Source organism: Camelina sativa, chromosome 2, assembly GCF_030686135.1.
Source record: "Camelina sativa cultivar CO46 ecotype springtype chromosome 2, ASM3068613v1".
NCBI classification, from domain to species: domain Eukaryota; kingdom Viridiplantae; phylum Streptophyta; class Magnoliopsida; order Brassicales; family Brassicaceae; genus Camelina; species Camelina sativa.
Window position 1 is genome coordinate 30,966,487 of NC_141881.1, and position 19,540 is coordinate 30,986,026.

Sequence of the window (19,540 nt, forward strand, 5' to 3'; positions counted from 1 at the left end):
AATTATGTAATAAATTTTTATATTCTTCTGATTTTTTTTTTTTTTTTTTTTTGTATTGAAATTTGGATAGAAACAAGTATTTTTTGTAGGTCGTAGGTGGCCCATGGGAAGCATCCAATGGATACAAAACCTCAACTTATAAATTCTCTATGCCAAAATAATTAGAACCATAGGTTATGTTGTATACCACAACCATCCTTCGATTGAGACGTTACATCCCTTCACGTTTATAAACCACACGTTCATATACCTTACTCTTCCTTAACATTTCTTCGTATTGTTCTTTTTTTCTTCTTCTAATTAAATATATGTAAAAAAGAAAGAAGGAAGAGAAACATTTAACTAATGTTTGGTAATTGCAAGCTTTATAGTCATTACTTTTAGCTAATTTGTAAAGAAGGTGATCAAATGATGGTTAATACCCTTTAAATTAGGCGTGTCAATGGTGTATAGTATAGTAGCTGTAGTGTACTTAGACGAGTAGAAACCTCATAACGTTTATCAAAAGGAACCGCAATTTAAGGCTGATTAATATTTTAGTTTGCAAATATGAATACAAGACGATAACCATTCTCATCCTTGCATTTTCAATTGCATCAAATTTTAGGTCAATTTTTAGAATTAAAATTAAGACTTAGATGATTAAATGAGTAGGCCAAGAGAGACGGCTTGCAGTTTGCTGTATGAAAAAGCTAAACCATGTCTCTTTGTGTTACGATGACACCGTCCACGTCAGCGTCTTAAATCCGCAAAGCCCATTGGCAATGATAAGGTTTGGCAACAAAATAATGGATTTGTGTGTATAAATACATACATGCACACTTATCACTCTCTACTCACAAGTAGAAATATAGACATTTGTTTTAAAATACAAAGTCCCATGGCTAAGATATATTTCCCTTCTTTTCTCGATACTTATGTTCTTTGCATTCTTACTCTCTTTGCGGTAATGTTCATCCGTAGTTCTGCTCGGCCTACGACATTCGCCGAGGATTTCAAAGCCGCATGGTCGGAATCTCACATCCGCCAAATGGACGGTGGAAAAGCTATCCAGCTTGTCCTTGACCAGAGCACAGGTATACACACATAAATATCACATAACATTAGGCTTTATGTTGTAAGTTATAACATACCCTCACATGTTCGTATTTGTCTTTTAAAGGATGTGGATTTGCTTCCAAAAGAAAGTATCTATTCGGACGAGTGAGCATGAAGATCAAACTTATTCCCGGAGACTCTGCCGGTACGGTCACCGCCTTCTACGTAAGTCTACAAAATGGTTGTATCTACACTAACATATATACCATCTTCTTGAAACATTAACGGTTAATATTCATTCATGTGTCTATCTATAGATGAACTCCGATACGAACACGGTGAGAGACGAGCTAGATTTCGAGTTCTTGGGAAACCGAAGTGGTCAACCTTACTCAGTACAAACAAACATATTTGCTCATGGTAAAGGAGATAGAGAACAAAGAGTTAATCTTTGGTTCGACCCGGCTTTGGATTTCCACACTTACACTATCTTATGGTCACACAAACACATTGTGTAAGTTTCTCTCTTATACAACTTTCGAATAGATTCAACATTTACTGTTTCCAAAACTTTTACCATTTTATTTTTTGGAGAAAAAATTAATTTAGCACGTTGGTTTATGTAATTTTTTGGTTAATCAGCTTTTACGTAGACGATGTGCCAATAAGAGAATACAAAAACAATGAAGCCAAGAACATAGCTTACCCAACATCACAACCTATGGGAGTTTACTCAACATTATGGGAAGCCGATGATTGGGCGACACGTGGTGGATTAGAGAAGATTGATTGGAAAAAAGCTCCCTTCTACGCTTATTACAAAGATTTCGACATCGAAGGTTGTCCTGTTCCTGGACCAACCTCTTGTCCATCGAACCCTCACAATTGGTGGGAAGGTTATGCTTATCAGTCGCTTAACGCCGTCGAAGCTCGCCGTTACCGATGGGTTAGAGTAAACCATATGGTTTATGATTATTGTACCGACCGGGCTAGGTTTCCAGTCCCACCACCCGAGTGTCGTGCTTGAAAATAATACCATACGTACGTTACAATGATCATGTTTCGTCTTGTACGAGAATTTTTATATAAAAAATTGTGGGAAAGATGTGGATTGTATTGTCCTTTTGTGCAATTGTGCAGACGTACTTAATTAGTGCGCCATGTGTATAGATGTATAATGCTTATTTTTGTGGTTAAAAATTTATAATAAACATGGATATTTGCGAACAAAATGATAAATGATAGTCATTATGTGATATAATATAAATATTGTAATGTTTGTTCTTTAGCGTTACAGTTTACAAACATATTTGATAAGCTAAACACTTTTTATATAATGAAAGAATTCAAAAGCTATCAGGATTTGTTGCAGTAAGGTCAGATATTATTGGTTTAGGCTATATGGTCCCATTTCCAGCAAAGGCGTCAGATTTGCATTTAACAGTAGTAAGAAAATGTCTTATCAAGTTCAGAACTTGTTGAAATAATGTAAAACTCATTAAGATATGTTGCAAAGAAAACCATTTTGAAATTTATTGGGATTGGATGTAATATCTAATTTTTTTTCAACTTTAGAATCGAACTAGTTCTCATTGAGCTTTTCCCCTCAATAAATTATCTGGCCCTTCCCTTTTCAAAATTATATGATGTTCTTATTTGAATGCACTTCTAAGATGATAAGATTTACATTTTGATAATATAAATCACTACTTATTAGAAGAAAGAAAACAAAGAAAAGAATGATCTAAACTGTAAAGAAAGAGTAGCATTACTAGCATAGTGTCGAGAGTGGTGTGAGCTTTATCTACTAGCCAGTAAGTAAAAAAAGTTTCACCTTCATAATTCCATCTCTTCTATCTTAAACTTCTCTAAGATTGAACCACTTAATATTGGTTGGTTTGATTGGTTTAGTACATAGAGTAATTAATTTGTTTAGATTATACAAGTTCTTAAACATAGATTGATTAAGCCACCGACAGTACTAGTACAGCTGGAGAATAAGGATGCAGCCGTGGAGAAAAAGGCAAATAATAGCATTCAAATCCTCTTTTTTTTTTTCTTCTTCGAAATTACTAAGTAAAAGAGTTATTGCTAGGAACTCCACATTGATGGTGATTGATAGAACAGTCTTTGGAATTGAGTGGCCAGAAGGAAAAAAGAAGGTACATTCACATTTCTTATTTGAAAGCTACTTGAGTTCTATCTTAAACGTACAGAAGAAAAATAGTAAAAAAGGGAGTTTTGTCCTCACTACTCCACTACTACTCATCACTCTCTAGTCTCACTAGTCTGTACTAACTCTTTCTCTTTGTATCACGTTTCATTTGAACATTCAGAACCAGCTGCCTAATTTTGATGGTTCCTCTACTCTATTTGTTGTTGATCTTAACTGCGACTGGGTCTGAACAGTAAGGGCAGTTCCCAAACAGAACATCAAAAGACCTGCAAGAAATTGGATCATACTTGAGCTTGAGTATAAAGCTTGTGTGTGTGTGTGTGTGTGTGTGTGTTGCTATGTGAGGTAAAGTGATTAGAGTTTCTACTTACTGTCTTGTTGTTGTGATAGATCTTAACCAGTCTGTGAGGCAAAGACTATGGAAAGACTTATTGCAACTAATGTTTTCGCATGTGTAGTCTGTTGGCGTCCCACTTCTAGCTCCAAGCTCCTCATCTAGTTTTAAAGTAAATGAGCAGTTAGTGAACCATCAGAGGAAGTTATTATTCTGAACTATGAAAAATCAATTTTTTATTCGGTTTGAGAAATCACCTGTGGGTAGAAACTGCGCATAGCAGATTCCACATTCAACTTGCTGATGATCATCCTCCTCTTGGAGACCTGGAGGCTTTGGAAGCTCAGTACCTAGAATACATTCGAGGTTCTCACGAAATGATATTTCCTTTGACCTGTGTGACTAATAATTAATCATGATTCCTGCTTTTAACAATCCATAAAGCTTACTTTTTCTAATTCTGCCAATACTAAAGAGAAGAGACAAAAGATTTGTACCATTTTTTGCTATTTCTTCTCCATGACGTATGTAAGTTGTTCATATGCATAGCTGGAGGCAAAGGACCAATAAACCGGCACCTGTCTAAGCAAATTCACTATTAGAAAAATGTCGACAAGTAGGTTATTATAAGTGTGTGCTTAGTAACATACTCTGGAAGGGATTTAGGGTCGTTGAAGTCGATATGAACAAGGATGATGCAGTCATTCCCTAAGAAAAATGAAACAAGTAAATAGACAAAATTGAATTGTTACAACACAGAACTAAAACAGTTTAAAGGTGTTATATACCAGCATGAATCCGACGGACAGAAGAAGCACGAGATGGTTGCTTAACATCAACAACGCAGAGAGACTTGTCAATATCGTCCAAGACAGACCAAAATTCTTGAAGATTGTCCAAATGCTGTTTAAAACAAAAAGAAACCAATTTTATGTATCACTTTGCTGATTAGTGGTTTACAAAAGAGAGAAATGTAGCAAGTGTTGTTAAAGGCAAGCTACCTTTTGGAATTGGTGCATCACATCCTTCAATCTTGAGCTTGCAGACCATTCTAAAGTAAACATATACGGCACATCCTGGCGTCAAGCAAAAGTTAACCGAGCAATTCCGGAAACTACGGAGAGTGAAAGGAAACATAAGATAAAAACAAAACGAACCGCGGAAACAGAAGGTGGAGATTTAGGATAGTCTCTATCCAGTTGAATTTCTAAAATGTGTGCTCTTCCCTTCTTATCTCTGTACATACAACAAGATGATGATGGTTATGATGATAATGCTCAGAACACAAAGCTTAAACAAGTCACACGAAGATTGAGGAGCCACATTCAAAATATAAACCATTCTAGTAGCCAATAAAACCCTAATTTTTCTGGAAGCTTACAGAATGTGAAAGCTGAAATACGTTAAATCTCCACCTAATCTCCTTAGCGGTTCCCATCCAATTTCCTCAATCTAACCAAAACCAATTCAGCAGTTTCGTTCATCAACCAAAAAAATTGGATAATTGTTGAAGAAGAAGGAAACAAGATGGATGGATTAAACTAACCTCCGTGTAAACAATGCGGTAAAACGACGACGATTTGGCTAATTCCTCACATCTTGCACGCCCTCCTATACATTCCTGAGATAAATTGTTACCAGAAGAAGCATTCATCTTCATCATCTACTCAACTCAGATCATCTTCAAGCTCTGAAACTTCTGCAACTTTTGGAGTTGCTGTTTCGAGTGTTACAATTTGGGCCGAAAAGCCCAATATTATAATATAAATCTTATTAACGGCCCGAGTCTTCTTTTTCTTTCGTCTATTAATAGCTTATTTGGATAAGGTATATACTTGTCCTTGTAGCCAAACATGGGTTTTTTTTACGAGGCGGTGCACTTACTTTTCTTTTCTTTCTTTCTCTGTCATGTAGAAGAAGCCACTTCACTGATGAGGAGTCTCCCCCATCTTTGATCCAGGTTCGTCTTCTTCTCCTTCCTCGTGAATCTTCCTGCTTGATCTTCTTTTATTTTTTTAATTTCCTCATATTTTTGTTTATCATGTTAATTTTTTTTTTTTTTGAGGAAACTTCTGTGAAACGAAGGTTGTTGAGCCATATATTTAGGAGTTTTTTTAATTTCCGATCATCTGAATCAATCAGATCGCTGAGAAACTGTGGAATTGATGTGTTATAATCATTACAGAATTCTATTTTTTTGGTTTTTGCATGAGATATATTACTCGTTTAGCCATTAATTACTTGTTTACTTTCTTTGTTTTTGAGTATTTTATTGTGTTGTTGTTTAATGGTTTATTTTCAGGTTTAGAGAAGAAAAAAACAAAAACGATTGAGATAATTCGCGAGTCTGGGGCTAGCTGGCTGTATGATTTGTTGTTTAACATAGATTACTTAAAAAAGTTATGGTTTGGTTTAGAACTGGTTCCTCTGTGGCCAAGCTTGCCATAAGAAGGACACTGTCTCAGTCTCAGTGGTGTTCTTATGCTACTAGAACAAGGGTTTTACCTTCTCAAACCAGATGTTTTCACTCTACGATACTCAAATCAAAGGCAGAGTCTGCTGCACCTGTGCCACGTCCTGTCCCACTTTCTAAGCTAACTGATAGTTTCTTAGATGGGACAAGCAGTGTGTATCTAGAGGAGCTACAAAGAGCTTGGGAAGCTGATCCCGACAGTGTTGATGAGTCTTGGGATAACTTCTTTCGGAATTTCGTGGGTCAGGCTTCTACTTCGCCTGGTATCTCGGGGCAAACCATTCAAGAAAGCATGCGTTTGTTGTTGCTAGTTAGAGCTTACCAGGTTAATGGTCACATGAAGGCCAAGCTTGACCCTTTGGGTCTGGAAGAGAGAGAGATTCCTGAGGATCTTACCCCAGGTCTTTATGGGTTTAGTGAGGCTGATCTTGATCGGGAGTTCTTTCTTGGTGTATGGAGGATGTCTGGTTTTCTCTCTGAGAACCGTCCCGTTCAAACACTAAGGGCTATACTCTCGAGGCTTGAGCAGGCTTACTGTGGGACTATAGGGTATGAGTACATGCACATTGCTGATAGAGAAAAATGTAACTGGTTGAGAGACAAGATTGAGACACCAACACCTCGACAGTACCATAGTGAGCGTCGGATGGTTATTTATGATAGGCTTGCCTGGAGCACACAGTTTGAGAATTTCTTGGCTTCTAAGTGGACCACGGCTAAACGATTTGGACTTGAAGGTGCTGAGTCTTTGATTCCTGGCATGAAGGAGATGTTTGATAGGGCTGCAGATCTTGGGGTAGAGAACATAGTTATCGGTATGCCTCACAGGGGTCGGCTTAATGTTTTGGGTAATGTTGTTAGAAAACCTCTGCGTCAGATATTCAGTGAGTTTAGCGGGGGTACTAGGCCAGTAGATGAAGTTGGGCTCTACACTGGAACAGGTGATGTGAAGTACCACTTGGGTACATCTTATGATCGCCCAACTAGAGGAGGCAAACATCTCCACTTGTCTTTGGTAGCAAATCCCAGTCACTTGGAAGCAGTAGATCCTGTTGTGATGGGTAAAACAAGAGCGAAACAATATTACACAAAAGACGAGAACAGAACAAAGAACATGGGTATTTTGATTCATGGGGATGGTAGCTTTGCCGGACAAGGTGTGGTATATGAAACTCTGCATCTTAGTGCACTTCCGAACTACTGTACTGGTGGAACAGTGCACATTGTGGTGAATAATCAAGTGGCTTTCACAACCGATCCCAGGGCAGGAAGGTCTTCACAGTATTGCACTGATGTTGCAAAGGCTTTAAGTGCCCCAATTTTTCATGTTAATGCGGATGACATTGAAGCAGTTGTGCATGCATGTGAGCTTGCTGCCGAGTGGCGCCAGACATTCCATTCTGATGTTGTTGTTGATTTAGTATGCTACCGTCGCTTTGGACATAACGAGATAGACGAACCATCCTTCACCCAACCAAAAATGTACAAGGTCTGCCTATGTTGTTCTAGGAAATAACTTTTTCATCAATTCCAGTTTCCATTTTAGTTTTTTCAGGATTTCTTCTCTTGTACTTGATAGGTGATACGCAGTCATCCCTCCTCGCTTCAAATCTACCAGGAAAAGCTTTTGGAATCTGGAAAGGTAACCCAAGAAGATATTGATAACATTCAAAAGAAAGTAAGTTCTATCCTAAATGAAGAATTTGGGGCAAGTAAAGATTATATTCCCCAAAAACGTGACTGGCTGGCAAGTCATTGGACTGGATTCAAGTCACCGGAGCAGATTTCTAGGGTCCGAAACACTGGGTATGAACATTTACATTTTATTTAAGTTTGTCATTACTTTTTTGTCTATTTTATTCCTTGTTTTCTTGCAGAGTGAAGCCAGAGATTTTAAAGAATGTGGGAAAGGCAATCTCAACTTTCCCAGAGAACTTCAAGCCACACAGAGGGGTGAAAAGAGTTTATGAACAACGTGCTCAAATGATTGAATCAGGAGAAGGCATTGACTGGGGACTAGGAGAAGCTCTTGCTTTTGCTACACTGGTTGTGGAAGGCAACCACGTTCGGCTAAGTGGTCAAGATGTTGAAAGAGGAACGTTCAGTCATAGACATTCGGTACTTCATGATCAAGAAACCGGCAAGGAATATTGCCCCTTAGATCACCTGACAATGAACCAAGACCCTGAAATGTTTACTGTCAGCAACAGGCATGTTTTGTGAATCTCTAGATATGGTAACATATTTTCAATTTTTATTGCATGATCCTCACAGTTACGTTCTTGTGTATACAGTTCTCTTTCAGAATTTGGTGTTCTTGGATTCGAACTAGGTTACTCGATGGAGAATCCCAATTCTCTGGTAATATGGGAAGCTCAGTTTGGAGACTTTGCTAATGGCGCACAGGTTATGTTTGATCAGTTCATTAGCAGTGGGGAAGCCAAATGGCTCCGTCAAACCGGTCTAGTAGTTCTACTTCCTCATGGCTATGATGGTCAGGGTCCTGAACATTCCAGTGGAAGATTGGAACGTTTCCTTCAGGTATATTATATAACCAATAAATACTCACCATTAAGTTTGTCTCTAATTTTTGTATTCATCTGTTAAATTTCAACTGCAGATGAGTGATGACAATCCCTATGTTATCCCTGAGATGGATCCAACTCTTCGTAAGCAGATTCAAGAATGTAATTGGCAAGTTGTTAATGTTACGACACCTGCCAACTATTTCCATGTTCTGCGTCGACAGGTAAAACTAATACGAAGTGTCTAAAAGGTTGCAACGTTTTTCCTTTTAAACTTCACACACATACACACTTGATATCATCCATTTGCAGATACACAGGGACTTCCGCAAGCCTCTTATAGTGATGGCTCCCAAAAATTTGCTTCGTCACAAACAGTGTGTATCTAATCTCTCGGAATTCGACGATGTAAAAGGACATCCTGGTTTTGACAAGCAAGGAACTCGATTTAAACGGTTGATCAAAGATCAAAGTGATCACTCTGATCTTGAAGAAGGTATAAGACGTCTAGTCCTCTGCTCTGGGAAGGTAAACAAAACGACCAAGTTTTTGCTTCATTTGCTAACAAAGATTTGACATTCTGAAATTTAAAACTTGTAAATGTTGATGAATCAGATCTACTATGAGCTTGACGAAGAGCGAAAGAAGTCTGAAACAAAGGATGTAGCCATTTGCAGGGTAGAGCAGCTTTGCCCATTCCCTTATGATCTCATTCAAAGAGAACTAAAGCGATATCCAAGTAGGTGTCGAAACTCAGGATTGTGTTTAATGGTTTTGGTTGAATGTGGAATTCTCTGAATAACTTGTTCTTGTGTTTTACAGATGCAGAGATTGTGTGGTGTCAAGAAGAGCCGATGAACATGGGAGGATACCAATACATAGCACCAAGGCTTTGCACCGCGATGAAAGCGCTGCAAAGAGGAAACTTCAACGACATAAAATATGTTGGTCGTCTTCCTTCAGCTGCTACAGCGACAGGATTTTACCAGCTTCATGTTAAGGAGCAGACTGATCTTGTGAAGAAAGCTCTTCAGCCTGAACCCATCACCCCCGTCGTCCCTTAGAAAAGACAGCTTGAGACTGTATAAAGAAAGACAACAAAATAAAGATACAGGTGAGAATCTTTGGTTACCCAAAAGTGCCACTGGAAATAAACAGATGGTTGCTACAAGAGAATCGATCCCCTAATGCAACCATTTAGATATTGATCTCATTAAAGGAGTTTATTTATACTTGTTTCGTTTAAAACGCAGGAGCTTGTTTTTTTCTTCTTCTTTAGATTATTGTTCTTCACTTCTTCTGTACTGTAGAGTTTTAGAAAAATAATCTACCTCTCTGTCTCGTGTCTGCTTAACTAACCTAATCCAAGGTTAAGATTCTACTGTACAATACACCGAAGTTGACCAACTTTATCTTATATCACAAAAGACTAGGGAGTATGTTTATACAATAAGATCCAAAAAATATGACGCCAGTTTAACAAGAAGGAATAGATAGTTACCTGAAAATATTTATATAAATTTTACTGTAATTTATTAATTATAAAATAATAATTTTATTTGATTTATTCTATATATTTCATAATCTTTTACATATAATTTACTTAATTTCATACTCTGATTTCTGACTCGATACATAATACAATGTTCAAATCCCTGAATTATATAAATTTGCTAAAATCTAGAAAATAAAAAAAAACATGTATTAAAAGTGTTTGTGTTTAGAAATTTCAATTTAACTTTTTGAATATTTTTTAGTTGTATATACTAGGCTAGTATATACTATATAGAGTAAAAATATAACATTTTTGAGTAAAATATAACATTTTTGATCTTATAAATTTTAAGAAGATGTCACTGAGTTGATGTGCAATATTTAATAAATTAGATATAATAGTTTATATTTTTAAAATATAAACAATGTTGTATCTTAGTTTTAAAATTTATATGTTATATAATCTTAGTTTTAAGGATGCAAATATTTAATCTTAGTTTTATAAATAAAATTAAGTTATATAATTTTCTAAACTGTTTGTTATTGTTTCCTAAAATTTCTAAAACAATAAATGAAATCTGTTAAATAATTTCGAAAATATTGTTTTATTATTTTATAAACTAATAGTATAAGATTTTTTTTTCTTTTGTTAGTGATTAGATTAATTATAGATGTACTAACTCTAGTATGGTGAGTATTGGCCACGACTGGTCTTATAGTGGAAGATTTCACATCAAAACCATTTCTTCTAAGTACATATTCTAAACCACAAATTATAGGATCAACTTAGCTGGAAATGATTTTTCTTGTTACTTAATCTCAGTTGCCGTGGATAATAAGCGTAACTAGAAAATTTATTGAATTATATTATGATTGCTAGATATATAACACATCCCTATCAAATCTTTAATTAAATTTTGATTTTGGATCCACGAAAAATGCTTTATTAGGTACAATTTTAATACTACATGATTATAATTAAGTGGCTATATATGTATTAATGAATTAAACAAATATGAACCACATATATCAATTCAAATTAGTCACCGTGAGTATGAATTTTGTCATTTTATTAAATTTTATAACCTGTTACATATTTTATAACATTTTTTAAAGAAAATTAAGAATATATTAAATAATATGTACAAAAATTACTCTGAAAAAATTCACCTAAATAAGAGTGTTACTAAGACTAAGACAAATGAATAATCATATAGATGTCATTTTATAATTATTTTTCTTACTATCAATTTTTTTTTATAATTTGCTTTAGGCATCAATACGTATTGGGCCGTGCAGTTTTAAAAAAATTTACATGTTAAATTGTTGACGAATATACTTTTTATTGGTAAAACATAAAGTAATAATGTTCTTATAATATATATTATTTTATATTTTGGTACTATCAACTACTAGTATATGTATTATATTGATCATACTCAATAGGAATTTGTGTATATATATATTAAATACATGACTTATAATATTTATTATTTAACTTACACATTTCCATGATTCCATCACCAAACGTTCAAAGTATTTTTTCTCTATGTCGACAACATAAAATACACACTTTTGTACTACAAAAATATATCAAAAGATTAATTAAATTAATAGGATTGAGTTTGGGTTTAGTATCAAAAGATTAATTAAATTAATAGGATTGAGTTTGGGTTTAGTATCAAAAGATTAATTAAATTAATAGGATTGAGTTTGGTTTATTCTGTATACCGTTTTGGATTAATATGATCATTTGGTTCAATGTCGGTTTGATGGGATTTTTTGGTTCGGTTTAATGTCCACCTTTTAGTGACAGTTACTGTGTAAAAGTATCAGTAAAGCTTGGGGGCTTGAGAGAGAGAGAGAGAGTCATGGCGAACCTTCTGATCATCACTTTCGTTTCCGTCATCACTCTGTCTTCTTCTTTCAAGCTTCTACCTCGTTTCCCTCGCTACAATAACCAGAACCGAGCCAGAATCAAGCCGTTTCGGGGAGATCGAAACGAGTACCGGTACGAGACCAAGTTCTTCTCTCAGCAGCTTGACCACTTCAGCTTCGCCGATCTTCCCAAATTCCAGCAGCGCTACCTTATCAATTCCGATCACTGGCTTGGTGCTTCTTCGCTCGCGCCTATCTTCCTCTACTGCGGCAACGAAGGTGATATTGAATGGTTTGCTACAAATTCTGGATTCATTTGGGACATCGCTCCTAAGTTTGGTGCCTTGCTTGTTTTCCCAGAGGTTCGTTTTTGATTTACCCAAGGAAAGAAATTAGCAATTCGTTATTGATTTTTAGGGTTTTTTGGTATAGCATAGGTATTATGGAGAGTCGATGCCTTATGGAAGCAGGGATGAAGCTTACAAGAACGCTACCACTTTATCATATCTCACAACTGAGCAAGCTCTCGCTGATTTTGCTGTTTTTGTGACTGATTTGAAACGCAACTTGTCTGCTGAAGCATGCCCAGTTGTGTTGTTTGGTGGTTCATATGGTGGAAGTAAGAATCGTATGCTTGTTGATGTGTTGGTGGAATGAGAATGATTTTGAATAAGATTATTTATTTTGTGTTTGTTGTTACTGATGCAACAGTGTTAGCAGCATGGATGAGGCTTAAGTATCCACACATTGCAATAGGAGCTTTAGCTTCCTCAGCTCCAATTCTTCAGTTTGAAGATATTGTACCTCTTGAGACGTTTTATGACATTGCATCAAATGATTTCAAGGTAGTATATAATGTTTTTGCTTTGTTAGTTGATTGGCTTTTGTCATGTCTTTATAGTTTCATATCCTGAATCCTGATTGTGTTATTGGTTGTGAACGTGTTGTAGCGTGAGAGTATTAGCTGCTTCAACACTATTAAGAACTCGTGGGATGTAATAATAGCTGAGGGTCAGAAGGAGAATGGCCTTCAGCAGTTGACAAAAACTTTTCACTTTTGTAGGTAAAGAAAGAAATCGGAGTTAGTGTGTGCTTGTAAAGCGTACTAAATAGTAATACTATAATGGTTTGTTGCTCTATCTTCAGGTTGTTGAACAGTACTGATGACCTTTCAGACTGGCTGGACTCTGCTTATAGTTATTTGGCAATGGTGGACTATCCATATCCTGCTGACTTCATGATGCCTTTGCCTGGACATCCCATTAGAGAGGTGTATATTCAGAAGTAACACTTTATGACTTTCCAATGATATTTTCCCAAAACCATATGATAGGAGAAAATCCTAGAATACATTCCTTAGCTCATTTGGATTGTCATCATTTGATTATCTTTCTATAGGTCTGCAGAAAAATTGACGGTGCAAATAGTGATGCTAGCATCCTAGATCGTATATATGCAGGAGTAAGTGTGTATTACAACTACACTGGAAATGTTGACTGCTTCGAGTTGGATGATGATCCTCATGGTTTGGATGGATGGAACTGGCAGGTACGAAGAACAACTGCTTTGTTTGTCTTTCTTTTTTCCGATAATTTTCAGTGAATCTACCACTTAATCACTTTCAATATCTGTTTACAATAGGCGTGCACGGAGATGGTAATGCCCATGTCTAGCAGCCAGGAAAACAGCATGTTTCCAGCTGATGGTTTCAATTACTCTTCGTACAAAGAGGAATGCTGGAAGACATTCCGAGTCAACCCAAGACCCAAATGGGCCACAACAGAGTTCGGTGGACATGTAAGACATCTTTTTGATAAACACAAGATTCTTTCTATCCCATAACCTGAATCTTATCCCATAACCTGAATCTTTACCCTCCTTCTGTCTCTAATGTAAAAGGACATAGAGACCACACTGAAGTCGTTTGGAAGTAACATCATTTTCTCAAATGGTCTGTTAGATCCTTGGAGTGGTGGGAGGTAAGTACATTACTTCCCTTTACCTCAGATCCGAGACATACTTTACATAAGAGATCTCGTAATAGGATGAATGATTGATTTGACTCGTAAAAATGCAGTGTTCTCAAGAACTTATCGGATACCATTGTTGCTCTTGTCACGAAAGAAGGTATAACTCAAAACCTCAACAATCTCTCCCGGAACTCATCTGTTCGTTCATCTGCATTGACTTGACCATTTAATCATAGTAGCAGTAGTATACTTGTCATTAAATCCCATAAACCCACAATTCAAATCAGTGCTATGAACTAGTTTGGTATATATCTATCTCAAATCATCCGTTCTCTTTCAAAATCAGAAACAAAGCTGATGATGGCTTCTTTTTTTTTCTCAGGTGCACATCATTTGGATCTACGACCATCGACACCAGATGACCCAAAATGGCTTGTGGACCAGCGAGAAGCGGAGATACGGTTGATTCAAGGATGGATTGAAACTTATCGACTTGAAAAAGAAGCAAAAGTTTCTCTGTTAAAACGTTCTTGGTAAGTGAACAATGTAAAGAATCGTCCCACGATATTCAGAAGCTGCAAACTCTCTAACCGATCCATCGGGTTTAATAAGACAAGATCCATGTAAGCTCTCTATGTTTAAACAAAAGAAAGACAAAACTAATAGGTATGAGTTGTCTGGCTATACACACCAAACACATCTGTCAAGTGAGTAAAGAAGATCTTAAGGAATCATATCTTTTAAATATTAAATTTTCAGTGACATCTGGTTTAAAACTTTAAAGTGAAGGACAGAGTATGAGACAATTAGTGGTTACGCTAGAAAAATCTACTAAATTTAATTACCAACAGTCACGACTCTTTGGAAAATTGGAAAATTCAATTACCATATTAATCACTTTCTTTCAAACTAAATGAAAATTTTTGGTATTGGCCGCTAAAAACGAGGATGAAAATGCTTTTAAAACGCCGACGTTTTGATAGTTTGACTGCTCGAATAAAAACCCCTTTTGACTAAATCGTCGACCTAAAAAAAAAAGAGAGAAACTAGACTTCTCTACGACGCACTGTCACAGAACCCTTCTTTGTTGTTACGAGGGAGAGAGATAAAAAAAAGTGAAAGAGACAATCATCACCGTGCTTTTGATCGGAGATCGGAGTAATCTGGGTTAAATTTAAGTCTTTGTGCGGTTGAGAAAAAACGATGGCAACTTCTAGTTCCGAACGATTCCCGATAACGCCGGCGGCTACTAAATTAGTGATTACGCCTAATTCTAGGGTTTTGAAAAGCCCTTTAACCGAAGAAGTTATGTGGAAGCGTCTCAAGGAAGCTGGTTTTGATGAACAATCAATCAAGGAGAGAGATAAAGCTGCCCTAATTGCTTACATAGCCAAGCTGGAATCTGAGGTTTGATTTTGATTCTTCTTGAAAAATTTTCATTCTTTTAGTTTGGTTGTAGCACTAGAGTAGTAGTCTACGCGGGAACTCAATGAAACTGACTAAGGAGAGGGTTATAATTACTAGGATTATTAGCTTGTGCCTTTTTAAGTTTGATTTGTCAAGTCATATACGTTACACTCATGGGTCTGCAGTTATTGCTTTGCTTGTGTGGAGTTTTAAAGTTTCGATTTTGTTTCCCCTTTTAAGATTGTGATATTGGCCAGTTTTTATTCTATGTTGGGTGTTTGATCAGAGACCCTATTGGCATTGCTATATTGATCGCGTTTTTCATGTAGGTTTATGATTACCAACACAACATGGGTCTTCTCCTTTTGGAGAAAAACGAATTGCTGTCAAAGTATGAGGAGGTTAAGGCCTCTGTTGATGAAGCCGACCTAGCACATAGGCGAGGTCAATCTGCATATGTCTCTGCCTTAGCTGAAGCGAAGATACGAGAAGAGAGTTTGAAGAAGGATGTAGGGGTTGCGAAAGAGTGTATTTCTAGTGTAAGACCTCTTGACTTTGAGAGCCAGCAGAACTAAGTTATTTCCAGTCTGTTTTTATTGACTTTGTATTGTTCTTTTTTTCTTTCTCTCAGTTGGAGAAGACTTTGCATGAGATGCGTGCAGAATGTGCCGAGACGAAAGTTTCTGCTGAGAGTAAAATGTCTGAAGCTCATATTATGATTGAGGATGCCCTGAAGAAACTTGCAGATGCTGAAGCAAAAATGCGCTCAGCAGAAGCTTTACAAGCTGAAGCTAACCGTTATCACCGAACTGCAGAGAGGAAATTGAAGGAAGTTGAAAGTCGTGAAGATGATCTTTCTCGGCGTCTTGCATCTTTCAAGTCTGAGTAAGTCTTTCGTCTCAGTTAACTGGAATTTAAAACTTGGACTATTGAGTTGTGGTATTTAGGTGTTGACTTGGTTCTTTCTTTACTTGGTTTAGATCTGAAACGAAAGAGAACGAGATGATTATTGAGCGACGGACTTTAAATGAGAGGCGGACGAGCTTGCAGCAAGAGCATGACATGTTATTGGATGCACAAGTTTCACTAAATCAAAGAGAAGAGCACATATTTGCTAGATCCCAAGAATTAGCTGAACTTGATAAGGGGTTAGAGTCTGCAAAGCGTACATTTGAGGAGGAACGTAAAGACTTCATAGACAAAAAGTCCAAGTTGGAGATCGCACTAGCGTTGCTTGCTAAAAGAGAAGAGGTTTGTATACACACATCTTTTATTTCTGGTTTTGCATGATACATCTTTAAAAAAAATTCAGACAAGACAGTACTGTTTCATTTTTTTTTTTCCTTGCAAAAACAGGCCTTCTCTGAAAGGGAATCTTCACTACTTAAGAAGGAGCAAGAGCTGCTTGTTGCTGAAGAAAAAATTGCCAGCAAGGAATCTGTGAGTTTACTTGTTCAATCCAACCAACCTTGTAGTTATCAGTCATACTTTTAGTTTTGTGCTCATTCGTTATCTAGATTTAATGAAAATTTCGTTAAACAATCAATACAGGAACTAATTCAGAACGTCTTAGCGAATCAAGAAGTTATCCTGAGGAAAAGAAAATCCGATGTGGAAGCAGAATTGGAACGTAAGAGCAAATTGGTGGATGATGAATTGGAGAGCAAGAGACGTGCTTGTGAATTAAGGGAGGTTGATATCAAGCAGAGGGAAGACCTAGTTGGTGAAAAGGAGCATGACTTGGAAGTTCAATTAAGATCATTGGCAGAGAAAGAAAAGGATATAACAGAGAGGTCTTATACTCTTGATGAGAAAGAGAAGAATTTGATTGCTACAGAGGAAGATAACAACCGTAAGACAACTCTTCTGGAGAATGAGAAGGAGCGGCTTAGAAAATTGGACCTAGATCTGCAGCAGTCTTTGGTGTCATTAGAAGACAAGAGAAAACGTGTTGATTCTGCAACAGAAAAACTTGAAGCGTTGAAGAGTGAGACAAGCGAATTATCTACTCTGGAGATGAGACTCAAGGAGGAGTTAGATGATTTGAGGGCTCAAAAGCTTGAAATGTTTGCTGAAGCAGATAGGTTGAAGGTGGAGAAAGCTAAATTTGAAGCTGAGTGGGAACACATTGATGTGAAAAGGGAAGAGTTAAGAAAAGAAGCGGAGTATATAACTCGTCAAAGGGAGGCGTTTTCAATGTATCTCAAGGACGAGCGTGATAACATCAAAGAGGAAAGAGATGCATTGAGAAATCAGCACAAACACGATGTGGATGCTCTAAACCAAGAGCGAGAAGAATTCATGAATAAGATGGTGGAGGAGCATTCGGAGTGGCTTAGCAAGATACAGCGGGAGCGTGCTGATTTCTTGTTAGGCATTGAGATGCAGAAAAGAGAGCTGGAGTACTGCATAGAAACTAAAAGAGAAGAACTGGAAAATGCTTCGAGGGAGAGAGAGAAGGCTTTTGAGCAAGAGAAGAAGTTGGAAGAGGAGCGCATAAAGTCTCTTAATGAAACCGTTGAAATCGAGTTAGAACATGTCCAAGTTGAGCTAAAGAGGTTGGATGCTGAAAGATTGGAGATTAAATTAGATCGTGAAAGAAGAGAGAGGGAGTGGGCTGAGTTAAAGGATTCGATTGAGGAGCTAAAGGTGCAAAGAGAAAAACTAGAGAAGCAAAGGCATATGCTTCAAGCTGAAAGAGAGGAAATCCGACATGAGATTGAAGAACTGAAGAAATTAGAGAATCTGAAAGTCGCTTTAGATGATATGTCAATGGCTAAAATGCAGCTGTCCAATTTAGAGCGTAGCTGGGAAAAGGTTTCTGCTTTGAAGCAGAAGGTTGTTTCTAGGGATGATGAGCTAGAGTTGCAAAATGGAGTCAGCACTGTGAGTAATAGCGAAGATGGCTACAACTCTTCTATGGAAAGACAGAACGGCTTAGCACCTTCATCTGCCACTCCATATTCATGGATAAAACGATACACTAATCTGATATTCAAGTCTTCTCCAGAGAAATCCTCCCGAATGCATCAACATGAAGAAGAAGAAGGAGGATTGCGTTCAGAAATGTTGAAGCAAGATTCATCGAAAAGAGAAGAAAAGGCTTACACTGAAGGGATGTCTATTGCAGTAGAAAGACTTGAAGCAGGAAGGAAAAGAAGAGGTAATGCAGCTGGAACTGACACTAGCGAACCAAGCAATAACAAGAAGAGGAAACATGATGTCACCCAAAAATCTTCTGATGAAGCTGATACCCAGAGGTAAAATCTGATACTTAAATAGCAAATTTATACAATTGTTTCGTTCTTGTTTTTCTGTTACCAACGGTTGGGGGTCTTGCATCTTGTAATTTTCAGTGTCATTTCAAGCCCTCAAAACGTGCCTGAAGACAAACATGAACTGCCATCAAGCCAAACCCAGGTTCCAAGTGGTATGGTAGTCATCAGTGAGACCGTTAAGGTGACGACAGTAACCTGTGAGACAGAGGTGACCAACAAAGTCACAACCCTTGACTACTCAGAAAATCCTACTGAAGCAGGAATGGGAGAGGAGAAACCAGATAGTGATTGCGATCAGGTAGTATTTCATGAAAGTTTCTCATAGTTTTTTTAACATACTTGATAAGGAATGAATAATGACACCCTATGGCTTTTGTTGTAGACCGGGATAAACGCTTCCGAAGAAGGTGGTATTGAAACATGAGTGAACTTGGCGAAGAAGAATAATGACTAAAGCTATGTAGGAAAAGGAGATATATGCATATAAGGTACTGCTGCGCAGTCTTCACCCCCACATGTGGTCTCAGAAAGTTTAAAGTCTCACTAACTGGAGTTGTTGTTTGTTGTCTGTTAATGCAGAAGCTCTATGAATCCTTTTGGGGAGTTGCTTGCTATTAGAGAAGATAAGGGGTATGTAAATGGATTTGATTGAATTATAAAACTCGAAATCTGGATGTGATAATCATTGTCGTTGTTGTTTTCAGATTTGAAGTGAGTAGTGTGTTTGGTTAGGGAAGGGGGTAGGGTAGGAAAGAAGCGTATGGTTTCTTGTGTGTTTGCATTCAGCGTGTGTATTTTGAGAGAATATGATGATTTGTGGGGATTTCAAAACACTATAAAAAGGTTGAAATGAGAGTTGCGGATTTTATTATTGTTTCTTTCTTGTATCGATGATGTGATATGTCTTTAATAGCTCATAGCTCTCATCATCCCCCATAAGAATACTATTCGCTTCTCTAGTCTGTCT

The 19,540-nt window shown here is 37.1% G+C and overlaps 5 protein-coding genes across 17 annotated transcripts; 4 read left to right on the plus strand and 1 right to left on the minus strand.

The window, feature by feature from the left end:
- Nucleotides 1-755: 755 nt before the first annotated feature.
- On the plus strand, nucleotides 756-2,270 carry LOC104744206 (putative xyloglucan endotransglucosylase/hydrolase protein 6). The gene is made up of 4 exons (XM_087475385.1): nucleotides 756-1,076; nucleotides 1,163-1,263; nucleotides 1,356-1,552; nucleotides 1,681-2,270. The coding sequence occupies exons 1-4, from the start codon at nucleotides 815-817 to the stop codon at nucleotides 2,063-2,065; spliced, it is 945 nt and encodes a 314-aa protein (XP_087331511.1). The 5' UTR covers nucleotides 756-814; the 3' UTR covers nucleotides 2,066-2,270.
- Nucleotides 2,271-3,126: 856 nt separating this feature from the next.
- On the minus strand, nucleotides 3,127-5,331 carry LOC104744207 (zinc ion binding protein). 12 transcript variants are annotated; one of them, XR_015585033.1, is made up of 10 exons: nucleotides 5,095-5,331; nucleotides 4,930-5,000; nucleotides 4,706-4,784; nucleotides 4,550-4,624; nucleotides 4,337-4,451; nucleotides 4,199-4,256; nucleotides 4,046-4,130; nucleotides 3,806-3,950; nucleotides 3,586-3,709; nucleotides 3,127-3,480 (listed from the first exon to the last, which is right to left on the minus strand). XR_015585033.1 is itself a non-coding variant. In XM_010465215.3 (10 exons), the coding sequence occupies exons 1-10, from the start codon at nucleotides 5,209-5,211 to the stop codon at nucleotides 3,408-3,410; spliced, it is 930 nt and encodes a 309-aa protein (XP_010463517.1). In that variant the 5' UTR covers nucleotides 5,212-5,286; the 3' UTR covers nucleotides 3,127-3,407. The 12 variants fall into 12 exon arrangements, 4 of the variants coding, with proteins under 4 accessions (XP_010463517.1, XP_087348867.1, XP_010463519.1 ...); XR_015585030.1 differs by having other exon boundaries at nucleotides 3,806-3,874; nucleotides 4,046-4,126; nucleotides 5,095-5,286; XR_015585031.1 differs by having other exon boundaries at nucleotides 3,806-3,898; nucleotides 4,046-4,126; nucleotides 5,095-5,286.
- A 54-nt stretch (nucleotides 5,332-5,385) lies between these two features.
- LOC104744208 (uncharacterized) lies at nucleotides 5,386-9,900 on the plus strand. Its single transcript, XM_087492760.1, has 9 exons — nucleotides 5,386-5,508; nucleotides 5,851-7,510; nucleotides 7,601-7,827; nucleotides 7,899-8,231; nucleotides 8,316-8,562; nucleotides 8,642-8,770; nucleotides 8,859-9,074; nucleotides 9,162-9,285; nucleotides 9,369-9,900. Exons 2-9 carry the CDS (start codon nucleotides 5,951-5,953, stop codon nucleotides 9,608-9,610), a joined length of 3,078 nt encoding a protein of 1,025 aa, XP_087348886.1. The 5' UTR covers nucleotides 5,386-5,508; nucleotides 5,851-5,950; the 3' UTR covers nucleotides 9,611-9,900.
- Nucleotides 9,901-11,843: 1,943 nt separating this feature from the next.
- Nucleotides 11,844-14,619, plus strand: LOC104744215 (uncharacterized). 2 transcript variants are annotated; one of them, XM_010465229.3, is made up of 10 exons: nucleotides 11,844-12,280; nucleotides 12,351-12,537; nucleotides 12,630-12,763; nucleotides 12,869-12,981; nucleotides 13,065-13,188; nucleotides 13,317-13,466; nucleotides 13,560-13,715; nucleotides 13,818-13,897; nucleotides 13,996-14,045; nucleotides 14,271-14,619. In XM_010465229.3, exons 1-10 carry the CDS (start codon nucleotides 11,912-11,914, stop codon nucleotides 14,423-14,425), a joined length of 1,518 nt encoding a protein of 505 aa, XP_010463531.1. In that variant the 5' UTR covers nucleotides 11,844-11,911; the 3' UTR covers nucleotides 14,426-14,619. The 2 variants fall into 2 exon arrangements, with proteins under 2 accessions (XP_010463531.1, XP_087331527.1); XM_087475401.1 differs by having other exon boundaries at nucleotides 11,862-12,280; nucleotides 12,356-12,537.
- Nucleotides 14,620-14,878: 259 nt separating this feature from the next.
- Nucleotides 14,879-19,444, plus strand: LOC109124489 (protein CROWDED NUCLEI 4). Its single transcript, XM_010465248.3, has 10 exons — nucleotides 14,879-15,295; nucleotides 15,625-15,834; nucleotides 15,927-16,180; nucleotides 16,276-16,546; nucleotides 16,652-16,735; nucleotides 16,847-18,555; nucleotides 18,652-18,871; nucleotides 18,956-19,061; nucleotides 19,153-19,203; nucleotides 19,278-19,444. The coding sequence occupies exons 1-8, from the start codon at nucleotides 15,092-15,094 to the stop codon at nucleotides 18,995-18,997; spliced, it is 2,994 nt and encodes a 997-aa protein (XP_010463550.2). The 5' UTR covers nucleotides 14,879-15,091; the 3' UTR covers nucleotides 18,998-19,061; nucleotides 19,153-19,203; nucleotides 19,278-19,444.
- The last annotated feature ends 96 nt before the right edge of the window (nucleotides 19,445-19,540 follow it).

Excerpts from the sequence above, each read along its gene's own strand:
- LOC104744206 (XM_087475385.1), top strand. The coding sequence starts at position 815 with ATGCACACTTATCACTCTCTACTCACAAGTAGAAATATAGACATTTGT. Across the intron at positions 1,077-1,162 it reads TGTCCTTGACCAGAGCACAG|GATGTGGATTTGCTTCCAAA; the intron begins GTATACACACAT and ends TGTCTTTTAAAG. Across the intron at positions 1,553-1,680 it reads TGGTCACACAAACACATTGT|CTTTTACGTAGACGATGTGC; the intron begins GTAAGTTTCTCT and ends TTGGTTAATCAG.
- LOC104744207 (XM_010465215.3), bottom strand. The coding sequence starts at position 5,211 with ATGATGAAGATGAATGCTTCTTCTGGTAACAATTTATCTCAGGAATGT. Across the intron at positions 3,710-3,805 it reads TGCGCAGTTTCTACCCACAG|ATGAGGAGCTTGGAGCTAGA; the intron begins GTGATTTCTCAA and ends CTTTAAAACTAG. Across the intron at positions 3,481-3,585 it reads TCTATCACAACAACAAGACA|GTCTTTTGATGTTCTGTTTG; the intron begins GTAAGTAGAAAC and ends AATTTCTTGCAG.
- LOC104744208 (XM_087492760.1), top strand. The coding sequence starts at position 5,951 with ATGGTTTGGTTTAGAACTGGTTCCTCTGTGGCCAAGCTTGCCATAAGA. Across the intron at positions 8,771-8,858 it reads TCCATGTTCTGCGTCGACAG|ATACACAGGGACTTCCGCAA; the intron begins GTAAAACTAATA and ends ATCCATTTGCAG. Across the intron at positions 9,075-9,161 it reads TAGTCCTCTGCTCTGGGAAG|ATCTACTATGAGCTTGACGA; the intron begins GTAAACAAAACG and ends TTGATGAATCAG.
- LOC104744215 (XM_010465229.3), top strand. The coding sequence starts at position 11,912 with ATGGCGAACCTTCTGATCATCACTTTCGTTTCCGTCATCACTCTGTCT. Across the intron at positions 12,764-12,868 it reads TTGCATCAAATGATTTCAAG|CGTGAGAGTATTAGCTGCTT; the intron begins GTAGTATATAAT and ends AACGTGTTGTAG. Across the intron at positions 13,189-13,316 it reads CTGGACATCCCATTAGAGAG|GTCTGCAGAAAAATTGACGG; the intron begins GTGTATATTCAG and ends ATCTTTCTATAG.
- LOC109124489 (XM_010465248.3), top strand. The coding sequence starts at position 15,092 with ATGGCAACTTCTAGTTCCGAACGATTCCCGATAACGCCGGCGGCTACT. Across the intron at positions 16,547-16,651 it reads TGCTTGCTAAAAGAGAAGAG|GCCTTCTCTGAAAGGGAATC; the intron begins GTTTGTATACAC and ends TTGCAAAAACAG. Across the intron at positions 16,736-16,846 it reads AAATTGCCAGCAAGGAATCT|GAACTAATTCAGAACGTCTT; the intron begins GTGAGTTTACTT and ends CAATCAATACAG.